General features: G+C 32.8%; 1 protein-coding gene across 1 annotated transcript; it reads right to left on the minus strand.

The window, feature by feature from the left end:
- Positions 1 to 9,039: 9,039 nt before the first annotated feature.
- On the minus strand, positions 9,040 to 11,152 carry LOC104895854 (homeobox-leucine zipper protein HAT22). Its single transcript, XM_010682486.4, has 3 exons — positions 10,561 to 11,152; positions 9,866 to 9,945; positions 9,040 to 9,738 (listed from the first exon to the last, which is right to left on the minus strand). The coding sequence occupies exons 1-3, from the start codon at positions 11,032 to 11,034 to the stop codon at positions 9,423 to 9,425; spliced, it is 870 nt and encodes a 289-aa protein (XP_010680788.2). The 5' UTR covers positions 11,035 to 11,152; the 3' UTR covers positions 9,040 to 9,422.
- Between the last annotated feature and the right edge of the window lie 6,320 nt (positions 11,153 to 17,472).

Consider the following 17,472-nt stretch of genomic DNA (forward strand, 5'->3'; position numbering starts at 1 on the left):
GTATGACATCTAGTTCCTTCTTCTAAGCAACAAAAGGTAATTGGCTTAAAATGGGTGTTTAGGAATAAGCTAGATGAGTATGGAACAATTGTTGGGAACAAAGCTAGACTTGTAGTAAAAGGTTATAATCAACAAGAAAGAATTGACTATGAATAAACCTTTGCTCCTGTTGCTAGACTAGAAGCCATTAGAATTCTAATTGCATTTGTTGCTTATATGAGTTTTAAATTATATCAAATGGATGTTAAGTGTGCATTTCTAAATGATTATTTAAATGAAGATGTACATGTTGAACAAACCTCAGGATTTGAAAACAATGATCTCCTAAACCATGTCTACAAGCTTGACAAGGCTCTTTATGGGTTAAAGCAAGCGCCTAGATCATGGTATGAGAGATTATCAAAGTTCCTTTTAGAAAACAACTTTAAAAGAGAAAAGATGGATAAAACCTTGTTTCTAAAATCAAAAGGAACTGACATATTACTTGTTCAAATATATGTTGATGACATCATTTTCGGAGCAACAAATGAAACATTATGCAAAGAATTCTCAAATCTCATGATGAGTAATGAATTTGAAATGAGTATGATGGGTGAGTTAAATTTCTTTCTTGGGTTACAGATTAAGCAAACTAAAAAAGGAATAATTATTCACCAACAAAAATACATAAAGGAACTGCTAAAGAAATATGGCCTGGAAAACTCAAAGATAAATCACACTCCTATGGCAACTTATCTAAATCACTCAAAGATTCCATAGGAACAAGTGTTGATCAAACGAAATATAGAGGTATGATTGTTTCACTTTTGTATCTAAATGCTAGTCGTCTAGAAATAGCTTTTAGTGTTGGTTTGTGTGCTAGATTTCAAGCTAATCCCAAGGAATCTAATCTAACTGCCGTGAAGAGAATTCTTAGATATCTTAAAGGAACAGATGATCTTGGACTCTATTATCCAAGAAGTGATACATTTGAGTTAAGAGGATATGCTGATGCTGATTATGATGGCGATCTTGTAAATAGGAAAAGCACCTCATGTATGGTTCAATTTCTTAGTCATAGTTTAGTTTCTTGGAGCACCAAGAAACAAAATATATTTGATTTATCCACTGCTAAAGCAGAATATGTAGCTGCTGCTGCATGTTGCTCTCAAATGCTTTGGATAAAACAACAACTTTGTAACTATGGAATAATCTTTAATTGTATTCCTATTTATTGTGATAATGATAGTGCCATTAGTATTTCAAAAGATCCAGTGTATCATTCAAGAGTTAAGCATATACATATATGACATCACTTTCTGAAATAAAATGCGGAAAAAGGTTTGAATAAACTTGAGTTTTGTCAAACTGAAAATCAAATTGCTGATATACTAACTAAGCCTCTACAAAGAGATAGATTTGAAAAATTAAGGCTTGAGTTAGTATTAATAAAACTTAAGTAATTGTTCATATTCCAATCCCTCATGTTTGAATTGATTTGTCTTACTCTATGTGATATTAAGTGATTGTGATTGATTGCCCAAGACCATTACAAATTAAGATGTTAAAAACATAAACATGGATTCAAAGGAATAAAACAACTCACAAATGTCACAGAAAATCGAGTTTCTGTTTCGAAAAAAATTCAAGCATGCATCGCGTGCAAAAAATTCTAGTTGTTCCTAAGTTAAAGAAACATGCATAATATGAAGAACGTTGATATTAAGCATAAGTTGTTCCTATAGCACTAGTTCCTAAGAGTTTATTTTCTTTCCAAAAATTAAAAAGTCCATAAAAAATCAAAAAGATCCGAAAATCCCAAAAATATAGGAATCAGATTTAATCAAGTCATGATTCTCTTTTATCTGTTTTCTTTTATTTTTATCTTTTATTTTTTATTTTTTTCGCGTGTAACTCCTCATTTACTGTTACATGCATCTTCTTCTTTCTTTCATCCTAAAACCGTGTTCCTTAGTCGCTTCAACTTACCATTATTCATCTCCTTGATACCCCTTCACACGCCATAAAATCCAAAATTCTTTTCATAAAATGGCAAAAACCTCACGCAAATTCACCTTTTTTAAACACAAAAACTCTCAAAACCTCTCAAATGGAAAACCCCTCTTCTCCATCCAAAACCCTAGAAATTGAAAAATCTCAAGAAATAACCATGGTGGTAGAAGAACAAAAATTAGAATCACCTAGAAGAAGTGAGAAGAAAAAAATTAATTGGGGAGGATGATGAAGAAGAATCCCTGGAACAAGTTAAGGGGCAAGAAGAAGTTACACATGTTCCTTCCAAAGGAACTGTCGTTTCTTCCTCCAAGAAACGAGTGGAAATAAGTGAATCAAGGTATGTCTTAGGTTTTTGTGTAGATTTGGAGTGGGCCAAAGAAGTAAAATTCAATGAATTAACCAACATACTAAAGGAAAAGGGTATGGAATACCTGTTTGAAACCGCATTTAACAGTGTCTTAGTTCCTTTAGCTATGGATGAATTTTGTGCAAATTTCAACAACACTAATGGAATTTGTACTACTGAAGTTAGGGGGAAGAAAATAAAATTTTCTCAAGAAACGTTAGCTAAAATATGGGAAGTTCTTTGCAAAGGAACTGAGGTGTATTTTAAGAGGAAAGAAACTGTCTCCTTTCCCAATATATATCCCTCAAGATAAGATTGTTGAATCTTTTGAGGGAACTGCTTGCCAAAACAAAATAAACCACAACCTTCTTTCTCCTGTTCACAAAATTTTTGTTTAATCTTGTTTGGAGAGCGCTCATTCCTCGAATTGAGAAGAAAAATGAGGTGGGTCTCTTGGATATGTGCTATATGTTTTGTCTTGACCACCACATTCAAATAAACTTTCTTTCTCTCTTTATCCAACATCTCACTCATTGCATTGAAAATCATTGTGTTAACTAGTAGAATAAATGATATTTGCTGCGGTGATATTGCTGCGGTTTGACCTATACGCAACAATATAACATGCAAAAAGAAATAAAAAAATAGAAATTGGCAATATTGCTGCGGTTCCCGCCCAAAACCGCAGCAATATTATTCAACAGATCAATTTTGAAAAACATGTGGGGCCCATAACAGTTAATATATATTTTTTAATATATTGCTGCGGTCCTACGTGGAAACTGCAGCAATATTAACTGTTACCAAAAAAAATCAACCGGCTCCTCGCACTTCCTCACTACTTCACGCCAACCAAACCCTATCCTCTCATGCCTCCCTCACAACTCACTCCTGCGCCTCCCTCCCTAAACCCTAAACAAAAAAACCAGATCTGAACTCTCTCTCTCTCCTCTCTCCTCTCTCCTCAATCAGATCTTCTTTGTCGTTCGTGGTTCTTCGTCCTTCTTCGTCGTTCGTCATTTTTCGTCCTTCTTCGTCGTCATCCCGGAAATCTCCCTCTCCTCTTCCTTTTCGTTCGTTTGTAGTCAGGCCGGTGGCTATGCGTATTGTTGTTCATGTGCTTGAATATTTTCTACTGTATATCACGTGTGGATCACAAGGCCAGAACGTACATCCGCGTCGGTCCTTGGTAGACGGAATGTTGGACGGTTTATATTGTGAATTGTTGTAGGGATCTGAATCACTGGCTTCTTGGCAAGCAAACTTGTTCTTTGAGCCTGCCAAAATCGAGGTAACAACAACTGCATATGCGTTTAATACATAAACTGACACTTTGACACCTCGAATTTTTGCTTTATCTTTTGACTTTTTCCAATTCTTTCATTTATCTTCACATCTCAACATATATGTTATCAATAGTTCAAATCATTGAAGGTGCGCGTTTATATTTTATACAAATGCAACCATTCATCGAGAAATATATGAAGCAGCGAAAGGAATATACGAGCCAGAAATCCAAAATCACTTAGATACCTATTGAGAAGAAGCAAAGTTTCAATTTACAGGTCACTCACTAGGCGACGAGTTTTTTTTTTTTTTTTCGTTTTTCAGATCCGATTTTTTTTTGTGTAATTTTTATTTTTGCCAGATCTGTATTTTTTTGTGTAATTTTTTTTGTAATTCGTCTTTTATTTTTGTTTTGTTAATTTTCTGGTAATTTCACCATATCTAGATTTTTTTAGTTATTTCATATTCTTTATTTTCGTCAACTTTGTTGTTGATTATAAGATATCATTTCATCTTTCTTCTGTGAATTAGGTGATAGTGGATGGATTAATTGCCTGATTTTAATTTTTCAAATTTGATTGCAAAATGCAAAAAAAAAAAAAAAAAAAAATTTGGTTACTAGGACCTATTGCTGCGGTTTTGGCCCAAAACCGCAGCAATAGTTTGACATATTGCTGCGATTTTGGCCCAAAACCGCAGCAATACTCTCTGTTAAATATATAATATCTACAAATATTGCTGCGGTTTGGCGTAAAAACCGCAGCAATATTTGTAGATATTGTTGCGGTTTAAAACCGCAGCAATATAATTATTACCTATTGTTGCGCCCTTAATTGCTGGCCGTCCAAAACCGCAGCAATATGGCAATTTTTAACCGCAGCAAATAGCATTTATTCTACTAGTGGTTGTTGGCTATGGAGCTTTAATTACTTCTCTTCTTACTCACTTTAAAGTGAAAACAACCGGTTGGCCAACATTGGGATTAAAACAATGTAATATTCTCAATGAAAAAACTTTGCATGGTTTGGATCTCTCTGTGCAAGAGGGAGTATTGACTCAAGGGATAATTGCTCCCAGTTCCTCTCACAAGAGGAAACTGCCTAGGGCCGTAGAAGAGGAACTGGCTGAAGTAATACTGGAGGAACAAGTTCCTACTCCCACAGAATCAAAGGAACAGAAACCAAAGAGGTGCAAAACCATTGCTAAAAAGCGTATACCCCTCATGTTCCTAAAGAGTTAGAAAGAGCACCAGGTTGAAAATTGCTCAAACTGTCCCTGTTCCATCAAATAAGGACTTTCCTTTAGTCCTATCTGATGCAGAGGAACCGGAACACCACTCACCTAAGGAACAAACTTCTCACCCCTCACCAAAAATATTTGTGCCCTTCACTAACATCTCTTCCATCTCTCCCTCATCCTTCTCTATTTCTTCTAGCTTTGACTGCACCCAACCCTTTCTCATCAAATTAAGATTCTTACTCCTACTTTTTCATTTTTTATTTTAGGAAAAAATCACAAGAGAGAGATCAACTATCACCCATTTTCTTTTATAAGTCCCAATTATAAATTATTCCGTACAGGTCCCAAGTTTACTATCTTGTGATTTTCATAAGTCCTGAGTTACTTATAACCGGTTTAGAAGGTAAGATTTTTAAATGTTTACCATCTTCGAACGCTTTCAGGAAGTCACAAAGACCTGTAAGAGGGGGCCAACATTTAAAAATATTACCTTTTAAACCGTTTATAAGTAATTCAGGACTTATAAAAGTCACAATATGGTAAACTTGGGACCTTCAAAGAATAATCCATAGTTGGGACCTATAAAAGAAAATGGGTAATAGTTGGGCCCTCTCTTATGAATTTCTCCTTTATTTTATTATTTTGTCTTTTTCATTCTCTTATGTTATTTGTTATTTTTTTAGTTTGTACTTTTGTTGCCATCATCAAAAAGGGGAAAATTGTTGAACCCTAGTTTTGATGATGACAAAGGAACAAAGATGCAAACTAAGTACTGGACTAACAAGTTATTTAAGTGAGTGAATTTCAAGGTATCAATGAAAGGAACAAAGAGAAGACTAAGTCAAGGAAGAAATCAAGTTTGGATTTTGAAAACTAAGTGAAGATGTTTCTATATTTGGTACTGGAGCAGCATTGGAGCAAGAAGACTAAAGCGAGGCTTTTTTGTTTCTTGTTTCATGGTATAGGAAGAGTAAAAATGGTAATGAACTATGGCAATTTAGAATGAGAATGATCGTTTTTTCCTTTGTAAGGAACAGACGAATTGGCGCTAAACTTATAAGTTAAAGGAACTAACAATTAAAAGGAACTAGACTTAGGATGAAGCATTACAACAGTACATTTATGTTAGTTGAGTAAATTATGCTAGAATCTAGGTAACCGTTTTATTTAAGGAAAAATCTGATTTTAAGGAAAATCTTTTTGAGGAAAATATTTTATTTTTCCAAAGATAATAAAAATACTTTTCGATTTTTACAAAAATAATTTAAAGATAATATTTTTATTAAAAGGATTTTATTTCGGTTTTAATAATTAAAATATTTTTAATTAAATCAGATTTTCTGAATATTGCTTGAAGTGGTTGCTAAAATTAAGGAGCAAGTAACTTAAAACACTCTCACGTTTAACAGTGATCATGGAGATCATGGGATGATTGAGGAACGTGTTCCTCCGAGTAAGGAACATCATGGAATAATGGTTTTACCACTAATACATGTTTTAATCCCACGTTCTAAGTTATTACCACTATAAATACTAATGTCTAATTAAGTTTCAAAGTGTGTCTGACTAAGTGATTTAGTGAGTTTAACTAAGTAAAGCGTTAGTGCCTTCATTCTCTCATAAAAGCCATTTGTTCTTTGCCTTCTTACTCTAATTCCACTAAAACTGTAATTTGGTTTTTGGGGTTAGGGGACTTTGAGTGAAGTTCTGTAAGAAGCTTTGAGTAAAGCAAGTTAAAGTGAGAAAACTTCAAGTGAAGTTGAGAGAAACAACTATTAAGGGAACAATGGTTCAGGAACATGAGTTTAGGAACTCAAGGTGTGGCTCGTGAGTAGAATTAGGTTGTAACAAAGTTGATTGGCCTAATTAGTGAAAGAGTTGAGTTTAACATCCCTAGTGGTCGAGGTTGTTTCTTCTTGTTGGGCCAAGAAGTTTTTCCTCGTAAAAATCCCTGTGTTCTTTTAGCTTGTTTATTTGGTTAAGTTTAAAATTCCGAAAAAAGTTACGTTTATTTCTACATATACAATTCACCCCCCCTCTTGTATTGTTCCTAGTGAAATAACAACTTCATCTGAGGAGAAGAGTTCGACAAGACGGCATCTGCTAAACAGCCGAAAGGGGATGGAAAGGAGAAGGAGAAAGACAAGTACCGGAAGGACAAGAAGCTGGACAATTCAGACAGAAGGGAAGAAAATAATTCGGTAAAGAAGGGTCAGGAAGGGCGTTCTGACTGTTATCGCATCAATTCGCAATTACACACCCTTGACCATGTCCCGGGCAGAAATCTATGAGCTCCACAAGAAGGACAATAAGTGGCAGCGACCCACAAAGATGTACTACAAGGGCTGGGATAAATCGAAGTTGTACGAGTTCCATAAGGATTACGGTCATGCGACAGACGACTGTAAGGACCTGACGGACGGGATAGAAGACTTGGTGCGAAGGGGTTACTTTACGCAATACCAAGCAAGAGTAGATCGAAAATACCCGTTAATGGAAGACGAAAATGGCAACAGAAAGTCTGTGAAGGACCGGATTACAGAAATCCACGTTATCTCAGAAGGACCGGCGCTTGACAGAAGCATACATGGTGCCAAGAGGCTAGCCTGAAGGAGGTACGTTACAATCAGAACTAATAGGATATAATTTTCATTGGGTGTAAGCAGTTTCAATCATTCAATCAAGTCCGGTATGTTACAATCAGAACTATAATTAAGGTCCAATAACAACGTGTAATAATTTCATATAAGTCTAGATATATTCAAGCTATGTGAAGCGAATGCCCTTTAAATAGGAAGTTGTACTTAGATTTTAATGTTTTTATTTTTAGATCCATAGTAGAAGAAGTAGAAAAGATGGCATAAAAAGGGAGATGAGGAGTGGATACTGAGAGGGAGGGGGAATTGAAGGTAGACAATGTGAAGCAAATGTGACGCTAAATATTTAGATAAGAAAATATATCCTTAGAAAAAAGACATCTTTTGTGGAAAATATATTCTTCCATCCTATATGGAATATGGAGAAAAATAAAATTAAAGATTAGAAAAGCCCAATTATTTGAAAAGCTCAATTGATTGATTTTAACAAATGAATATTTGCGATTCAAAACTATTTCGAAAAGCCATTCAAAACTATTTCGAAAAGTATTAAAGTCCTATTTTAAAGCACAATTAATTATTCATGATAATTACATATATGTTAGAATCTAGATGATGAAAAAGTAGAGTTTGATTTCAAAAAACAACCTTAGAATCTTATATAGATCTTAACTAATTGTTTTTTTTTTTTGATAATTGGTCTTTAACTAATTGTTGCAATAGAAAAAGAACGGATGAAGTATATAAATACAATGGTGTTGAAAAATCTCATTTCGCAACAACACAAAATCAACAATGTAAACTTAATTTGCAAAAAGTAAAATATGCAATAAATTTGTGCAACGGACGGACCTCAAAGCTAGTTGATTATAAATATAGAATTAAAACTCGACGCAATATATATCGTAAAATTCTTCATTACCAAATTAAATTTCCTATAAAATAAAGAACATAACCTCAGTCTTCAACATAGAAAGGGATAAAGCCGAGTAAATGGATATACATAATCCAATAATTGAGTAGTACAACTTTCAAACAGAGAAAGCAAAGATTTACTATTAACATGAAACTAAAACTAGATAAAATAAACTATTAAAAAATTAAAACTAGATAAAATAGAGAAGGGAATTGCGACTTACCGTCAACCAAAAGGTTGGTGGTATCTCCTAAATCGATAAAAAAAAATTAGGGTTTTGAGAGGGGGAAAAATTGATGCTTTAACCTTTAGAAAAGGTTGGTCCAAATTAAACTATACGAACAATGGACAGAAATTAACGATTATAGTTATGAGATGTGGGAATCGAAGGATCTAAATTAGCTATCCTATAACTATCGGGACACAAACAGCATTTGTCGAAATCATAAGTAAAATCATTAGAAATCAGAATAATTGACATGTCAACAAAACAAACTTAACCTCGAAACCGAAGATAAAATTATTATTTTTTAAAAAAAAAGCATACTTCACACCCAAAAAAAAGTATACTTTTCTTTAGGAAAAGAAAAAAGCATACTTTAACAACGATAATCATAACAACAAATTAAACACTATTGATAATAAATAAATAATAATAGTAATACTAATTTCCTGACATGGATATATTACCTTCATCAAAGAGTATTTACAAAGATAAATACGAAAAGACCAACACCTGGATCTGTAATTTCTATATCTAAAAAAAACAAAAATATTTACACTGAACCTTCTTTCTCTTTTTTTTTTTCTTTTTCCTATCTCCAAAATAAAAAAAATTAACTCCAAAGAAATAAAATAAACAAACAAAATTATAAACCAGAACCGAGAAAAAGATCGGTCCAAGGCAGGCTTCTGTGTTCTACTAATCAATACTTCTATTTGGTAATTTTCTGTAACATAAAAGTTAAAGATATACTTTTACTATAAACTAAACCTTAATATATATATATATAATATTGTTTTTTTTTAGACTGTTTTACTACTAATCAACGAGCAAGGGACGGATTTGTTGTGGAGGGTAAAAATGGGATTTACTAGGACCCAAAGTAAAGGGAGTTTTGGAAGCAGGTGTACTAGAATGAGTAGGCGCCCCAGGAATAGGAACACCGGCGCCAATTCTTTCACACGAAGGGCACATCGTCAGAGTTGCAGCTGGTAAATGCATGTAAAAGGGCTGTCCCATTTTTAACGCTTTCAGTTCTTGTAGTTCCTTCTGAAGCCTCCTGTTTTCATCCGTCAGTGTTTCACAACATTTTTTCAGATACTCGCAGTCTACTTCTGTCTGCTTCAGTTTCGTCCTGTACGTTTCCGAAATACATCATTATTATTGTTAGATCGTGTTGTTACCAAGGCCACTCTATCACTTACAATACGTGAATCTCGGGATAACAATGATTAATAAATCAAGGGAAAAGAATAATATACCTCGCTCTCCGATTCTGGAACCAGACCTCGACTTGGCGTGGTCGCAGGTTTAGTCGGTCAGCTAACGCCTGTTTTTGCTTCTGTAATCAATCAAATTTATTTTATAAATTAGAATAAACTTTTAGAGTAATTAAATTAAAGAGAAGTTAGGCAGATTCTTTAAAAAATGGTTTGACGTTTAAATCCTCAAGCAGACAAAAAGTTAATAAAAGTTACAATGATTAAATAAGTCTGTACACAAAATATATAAGAATTTAGAAAGTTCTTTTTTTAAAAAAAAAAAAAAACTCCAAAAGCGGAGAAAATAAATTTGAAATTTCAAGCATATAATAAAAAGGTTTATTACAATTTAAGTGGTCTAAAAAAAAGTTTGGTCAAACACTCTAAAACAAACCGATTTAGCATTAATTAGTACTCCATCTATCTCAAAATATACTTGTTATTATTTTATATTCTCTCCCTTTCTATAACCATTAATATATTTAATTACGTATTAATAAAAATTATAAAAAATAGATATAATAAAACTAAACGTTAACACTAATCTAACAAGATCCGACTTAAATATGTTTTCGTACTCATTAATCAGACTATTTTGTCAAATATTTTAAAATTCTACCATAAAAAATAAAATAAAAACTATATTATTTTGGAAGTGAGGAAATAATAATAAAATGAAAAAAAGAAAAAATTACCGGGTTGAGAGTACTCTGTTGCTTAAAGCTTTCTTCAAGAAGAGCAGATTGGTCTTTAGTAAGACGAAGTTTTTTCCTAGGAGTATTAGTGGGACCACAACCATCTTCTTCTTCTTCATCACTAATTCTAGAAGATCCTCTTTCAAGTTCCAAATCATCAGAACTAGCAGTCTCCCTCTCTCTCTTTACTGATACAACATTAGAGAGAGAAGAAGCCACGCTAACACTGCATGGAGGAGTAGTCTCTTGATGATGATGATCAACAAATACTTTCTTATCAACCGTCTGATATGTTTCACCTGATAAACTCAGCGTCAAAGATGGCTCATAATCATTCCCCATCATCTGCGCTTGTTTCGAATTCACTGGATGATTATTATTATTATTCCTAATATTACTGTCATATGATATTTTTGTACTTGATGAAAATCCTAATCCTAGAGTAAGAGATTGATCAACTGAAGGAGAAACCATGTTTATTTGTTTTTTTAGAGAGAGAAAGTTTGTTTTTGGGAGGAAATGAGTGAAGAAAGAGAGAAGGTGAGAATGCTAATAAGAAGACTTTGTGTGTGTGAGAGGTGGATTGGGGTGGGTGGGTGGGTGGCTGAGATTAATAATACTTCGAAGGAGAGGATTTTTGATTTTTGATTTTTGATTTTTTTTTTTTTTTTGGAATTTTTAAGGAGTAGACGAATCTGGTTCTTTATCTCTCTTACATAGGTTGACCATTTGAAACATGAGGCCCACCTTACCTTTTACCATCATTATTAATATACCAAACAAAACCATGAATACCTGCAAAGAAAAAGAAAAAGAAAAAAAAGGGAGGAAATCAGAAAATACATAAATACATGGGGGGGTCATACGTGGATTCGATGGATCACAATTCACATGGGAGTGGGAAACACATCATGAGCAAGAGGTTGATTCGTCAGCTGATGAGTCTTTGCTTTTGTCTACCTTATTAACATTGGAAATTACTACTCATAAGCCTTTCATGTGTTATGTGTATGTCCACCTTTAAATTTATTTAGTGCTTTTCATCAATATAATGCTTTTGTTTATACACAAATATATGCAAATTGTTCCAGATATTGATTTAGACTCACAAGTGAAATTTGTGTTGATAAAAGATGCAAAGTGCTATAAGTCTTTAGGTTCAAGATTTTACATATCTTTTCATATTGGTATAATGGTATTGGAGTCATATGACAGAATAGATACATGTCTCACTCTCTCTATTCTTTAAAGCTTATTAATCCATTTCTTTTTTCATTTTGCTTTGTAGTAATTATGTTTTGTATTTTCTTTTTTGGACTAATTAAATTTACCATTATATTAAATTTTTATTTACACTTGTGGGAACAACAGCCTACTACAAACTCATTTCCTAAATCAACAGGGTTTAAAAGGAAAAGAGATACTCCCTCCGTCCCATAATATAAGTCCTGATTCTGTTTTTACGCGGGAATTAAGGTTAAATGGAATCTTGTTTTATTTGAATAAAAAAAATTATTTTTATTGAGAAATACTTACATTATGATGACTTTTTGACAAAAAATAAAAACTATCATTTAATGTTGCATGGTTTAATGTGTAGAGGAGTTCAATGGGGTAAAAGATTCCATTTTGTCATTAATAATGGTGCATTGAAAGCTGAAATTATGATGACATTTGGGAATTAAACTATTTTCATGAGGGTATTTTGGGCATAATTATTGATTGAAAATAGAAATAAGACTTATATTTTGGGACACTTCATAAGGAAACAGGACTTATATTATGGGACGGAGGGAGTACTTTTTACCTTTTATAATAAATAAATTAAAATTATTTTAAATAAGTCAATATTTGCACAATCTTTTCATTTTAAGTCTATCTTTTGATTATCTCTAATTAAGTTGAGCTTGTATTTATTGAATTTTAACATTTTTTTTTTGAAAGAGAAATTTCATTAATTTAAGGCCAAATGGCATCTACAATAGGTATTAAAGTAAAACAAGATACAATTAAACAAGATTAAATCAAATTCGTCTTAGAAGAAACTATAATGAACCAGATCGAACAATACAACACATCCCTTTTGTATTTGCTGAATCAAGCAGCTATTGATGAGAAAGTCTATCATTCTGATATAGTTTGGGAAGAACATTCTTGATCGAGTCAGGTTGACCGCACCCGAGATTCCAATACCTTCATGTTGAGTCTCGAATTTCAACCAATGAGAATAATTTCTCATATCTAAAAACAAAAGAATCATACTCACAACTCCCATAGGGGAGAAGGAGATTTTCAAAACAGAAACTAAAAACCCCATAACAGAGTTTGAGAAAATCTCATAAAGAGAAACTAATTTATTGAACAAAACAAGAAAATGAATTAAAAACTGGAAATAAAAGGGGAAAAGGGGCTTACCATGGATGAAAACATCCATGGTAGCCCCTAATTGATGAAGAAGGGGTAGGGGAGGCAAGGGTTTGAGAGAGAGAAAAAGAGAGGGGAGGCTAGAGTATATATTCTATCCCCTAAATGGAGTTTTAACATATTTGTGACTTGTTTAGTAGATTACTTATGATACGTGTTGCAATGTCCCTTCTTCTAAAACAGGCGAGGGTGGGGTGAGACACTGTAACACGTATCATAAGTAACCTACTAAACCAGCCACAAACAGTTTAAAAACTCAATAGAAGAAAACAGACATACAAGCTTAACTCAATCAAGGATAATTAACAGGTAGACTTAACATGGGAAGACTGTGCAAAGATAAAATAAGCATTTTATTGGACATGTTTGGATTGAGGTATTGAATTAAGTGGTACTAAATACAAAAGGAAAAAATTGAAGATTTTAGTTCATAGTAGAACATAATGCAAAAAGAGATAATGCCACGTGGCGCTCTCCCTTAGGTTGTTTTATTACACATGATTCATATACAACAAAAAAGTAATAAATGCATTGTATAGGAATTGATCCCATGGCCTTCAATTATGCATATTAAAGTCTTAACCACTAAACCAAATGATACTTGGTAATATCATTATAAAATAAATTATTAATAATAAAAACTATAAATACATGAAGCATATAGTCTGAACCTACAAACTAGTTATTCTCTAGACGAGGGTTTAATATATTCCTTCTTGGGTACATCACTTGTAACTCAAACTATGTGTGTGGTGTGTCATATTTTCCAAATGAGTCACTTATAGCGCACCTTTCTTATATTTATGTTTTGGAAATATATAAAAATATAAGTATGCATTTTGAAATCGAAGAGGTATTAGAAGGGTTAGTAATTAAATGTTAAATCAATAAGCCTATAGGATTGCTAATATTTTTTTTAAAAAAAAAAATAAAGTACACAACTTGCTAAAGCTTAAGTGCTTAGTAGACAGTAGTACTCCTATTACACAATGATGAGTGTGATTAATTTGTGCTGGACCACGCCATAATAAGTTTCTTAAACGTAAGAAGCAATATTACTCGTAGTTAGGAAAACCTTAACTTATAATTTGTCGATAAATAGAACAGGGAAAAGAGATTTCCCGAATCCAAAAAATTACCCCCACCGCCTTTTCACTATTTCACCAAAGATATGTATGTTTGAACAACTAGGTAAGATAAAGATTACTAGTACTTAGGCTATGTTTAGTTCACCTGAAATTTTCTGATCTGAACTTATCTGATCTGATCTGAACTTATTTTTTCTGATCTGATCTGAACTAATTTATTCTGATTACAAGATCTTATCTTTTAGATTTTTCTCAATATACAAAAAAAAATATAGTCATGTGGGGTCTTGTTTAATTCGTCTCGATGAGTACTTTATTAATATTCAATTATTATAATTTTTACTAATATGTAATGAAAGATATAATAATTTTTAAATATAAGCATAATCTGAACTGATCTGATCTGATCTGATCTGATTAGATTTGAAATAAGCAAAAATAAGGTGAACTAAACATAGCCTTAGCTTACTTCTACAAGGTAATCAATTATATCCGCGAAATCTTCGCCTTTTCATGTTTGGCTTTTGCCAAGACTTTGTCCCTCCCAAGGATTTTATGTGATCTTTGCTGTTGCCATAAACAGGGGCATTAATTGAGAGCCCATGTTTCTTATGCTATCTTAATAATTCCTTTGACGAAATTGCTCCTTTGTGGGGTTTCTTTTAGTAATTGTTATAGCTTGTACTACTTTATATTTAAAGGAGTGATAAATATTACAGGTACCTCAAGCCATTTTGTTGAAAGGATTATGCTATATGCAGCCCTTAGGATTGAATATAAGACATAAATACACTACTTAAAATGAAAATAAGTTGTGAATTTATGAAAAAATTTTGTATCAACCGATGTAATAAATGATCAATTAATGCAACTTAATTCCATTTTTAGCTTCTTATATACAGCCCTTAGGGCTGCATATAGCTTTTTTCTTGTTGAAAAGCTTTTAAATTTTTTGACGGTTCACTCTGTTTTTCTTGTTATTACTAGGGGACGTTAGGTTTGGGGTTATTAGAAAAGAGCAACATAATCAAATAGGTTGATTCTCTTACTTGTTTATTAGCATATTTTAATCATTTCTTTTACCATTCCCTTTTTTCCAAACTCCCTTCCATTACCAGCCACTTAAGATTTCACTTATCCTTTTCCTCCTCTACTTCATGGTCACATTAACCAACGACGATTAACCACTATCCCAACCACTAACCCCTAACCACCAGCACCACCTTTCTCGCCACCCTATACACTGAAACAACCACCCACCGGAACACCATTCGACCGCTGGAATTGCCATCCCCATGAACAAAATCACCATGATGTGACCATATAGCCACATAAACCATCACATAAGCCACCACTATCCATCCAAAAATCAACCAACACTTCTTGAAAACACAACCTTAAAAACTCAAAAAAAAGCAAGAGTAAAGATGGATGACTATCTTTCATATGGCTTTAGATGGTCAAACGCGATCATAAAAAGCTCTAGATCTAGATTTTTATGGTCGAATTTGACCTTTAAAACCTCAAATTTCGCGGTAAGGGGAGGCAGCGGCGACCGAAATGGACAATCATGTGGGGGCGACAATGAGGAGAGGGGTGGCAGTCGGCGGTAAGAGGAGGCAGCGGCGACCAGCTGTATTTTAGAGAGGGGTAGAATATGGTGGAGAAGAGGAAGAGGAATTGTCAAACCAAACAACAATTTTAAACAAAGGATTTTCAATTCCTTTATCCTTGTTTATCTTTCTTAAACCATTTTCCTTTCTCATTCATAAACCAAACGCCCCCCTAACTAGGTAAATCGAACAATGCTCGATTCAGATTTTGGTAAGATTTTTTTTTCTAATTGACGTACTTTAAAAAGGATTTTGATGTATGCAACCCTTAGGATTGCAATTAAGCATTGAGTACATTTCGAGAATAGTATTAATCAAGAAATTATGGACACAATTACGCATCGAATGTAATTAATGCTTATTTATGGCTTAATATGTTCATTTTTCAATAAATATCTGAAAAGACCGTCACACGTTAAGACTAATATGAGACCTGATGATTAACACGCGTTTGGTTATAGTCTAGCAGTACAATTTAACTAAATTATAAAAAATGTTAATTGATTAAAAAAATGTGCAACTATTTTTACAAAATAACTTTTAATGAGAATATGTTAGCTAATAAACTAAAATACATTGATATTGACCAATGAACCATACTATCAACACGAAACCATAACATCAACCAAACCACCATAATAATAGCCCAAACGATTACTTTCTATCTAAACATATAATTAACAATCCAAAACAATAACGATTAACCTGAAAAATAAAACAAATAACAATCAAACCATAACTATCCAGTACCCGACCAAGACAATATTTTATCTCGAAAACTATGACTAATAACATGAAAACTATAACAAATATTGTGCAACAATTACTAATATTGAAAAATCATAACTATCAACCTTAGAGATATAATCATGTACCTAAAAAGCATAACTATATATAATTAATAAAATAAAAATTATAACTAATAACGTGTAAACTATTACTACTAATTAAAAAGCATAACTATTAACCTTACAAATATAACTATTTACTAATAACCATAACTATTTACCTAAAAACGATAACTAATTACCAGAGTAAACCTGTTAGTGGAGGAAGACTCTAGGGATAAGAGGAATTAGAAATATAGATAGTTACAGAGTTTGACAAAGATAGAAATAATTAAGAGAGTACAAAGATTAGAAAAATTGAAAAATAAGCATAAGATTTTGTCACAAGTAGAACAATTGAGTTTATAAGGTAAACTTCATTTTGTTTTTACACAAATTCTTAAATAAACTTGGTCTGCATTGATATTAGTGTGGATCAAAGCCCAGAAACAGATTCGCACGTGTGAGAAGGTGTAACTAATATCACGATTCACACATATTTTCTCTCTCTCTTTCCCCCTTCCTGAGAGTCTTTTTTTCCAAAATCTTCATCTTCTCTCACTCAACTTTGAAATTCTTCTTCACAAATGTTTTTCTCTTGTTTTGCAAAATCTTGAGGATCTGTTTCCAATTTCTTCTTCACACATGCATAACTTTCCGTTGTTCAGAATTGAACTGAACTGATCAAAATGGTGATATGTGAGAGTAAAAGTATTGTCCAAAGCTAAACTGAACTAAATTGAATAGAAAACTGAAAAATAAGCTGGGAAGAACATGCATAAAACTCAAAGTGGTGGTGTTGGTAGGATGAAAAGATCTTTATTTATAATGTAGCTAGTTACTGTATCTTACTTCACTATTGTTATTCTTTTGCAAAATACTTGGTTTTTGAAATATTCATTTATAGGACATAGTGATCTTTCTTTATAATGCTATTACTATATGTACTTCATTATGGTG

The sequence above is a fragment of the Beta vulgaris genome, chromosome 6 (assembly GCF_026745355.1).
Source record: "Beta vulgaris subsp. vulgaris cultivar EL10 chromosome 6, EL10.2, whole genome shotgun sequence".
Taxonomy (NCBI): domain Eukaryota; kingdom Viridiplantae; phylum Streptophyta; class Magnoliopsida; order Caryophyllales; family Amaranthaceae; genus Beta; species Beta vulgaris.

Bases quoted from the DNA above. Each gene is read 5' to 3' on its own strand.
- LOC104895854 (XM_010682486.4), bottom strand. From the start codon at position 11,034: ATGGTTTCTCCTTCAGTTGATCAATCTCTTACTCTAGGATTAGGATTT. The intron at 9,946-10,560 runs GTAATTTTTTCT...GATTGATTACAG, and splicing joins AACAGAGTACTCTCAACCCG to AAGCAAAAACAGGCGTTAGC. The intron at 9,739-9,865 runs GTATATTATTCT...GGAAACGTACAG, and splicing joins TTCCAGAATCGGAGAGCGAG to GACGAAACTGAAGCAGACAG.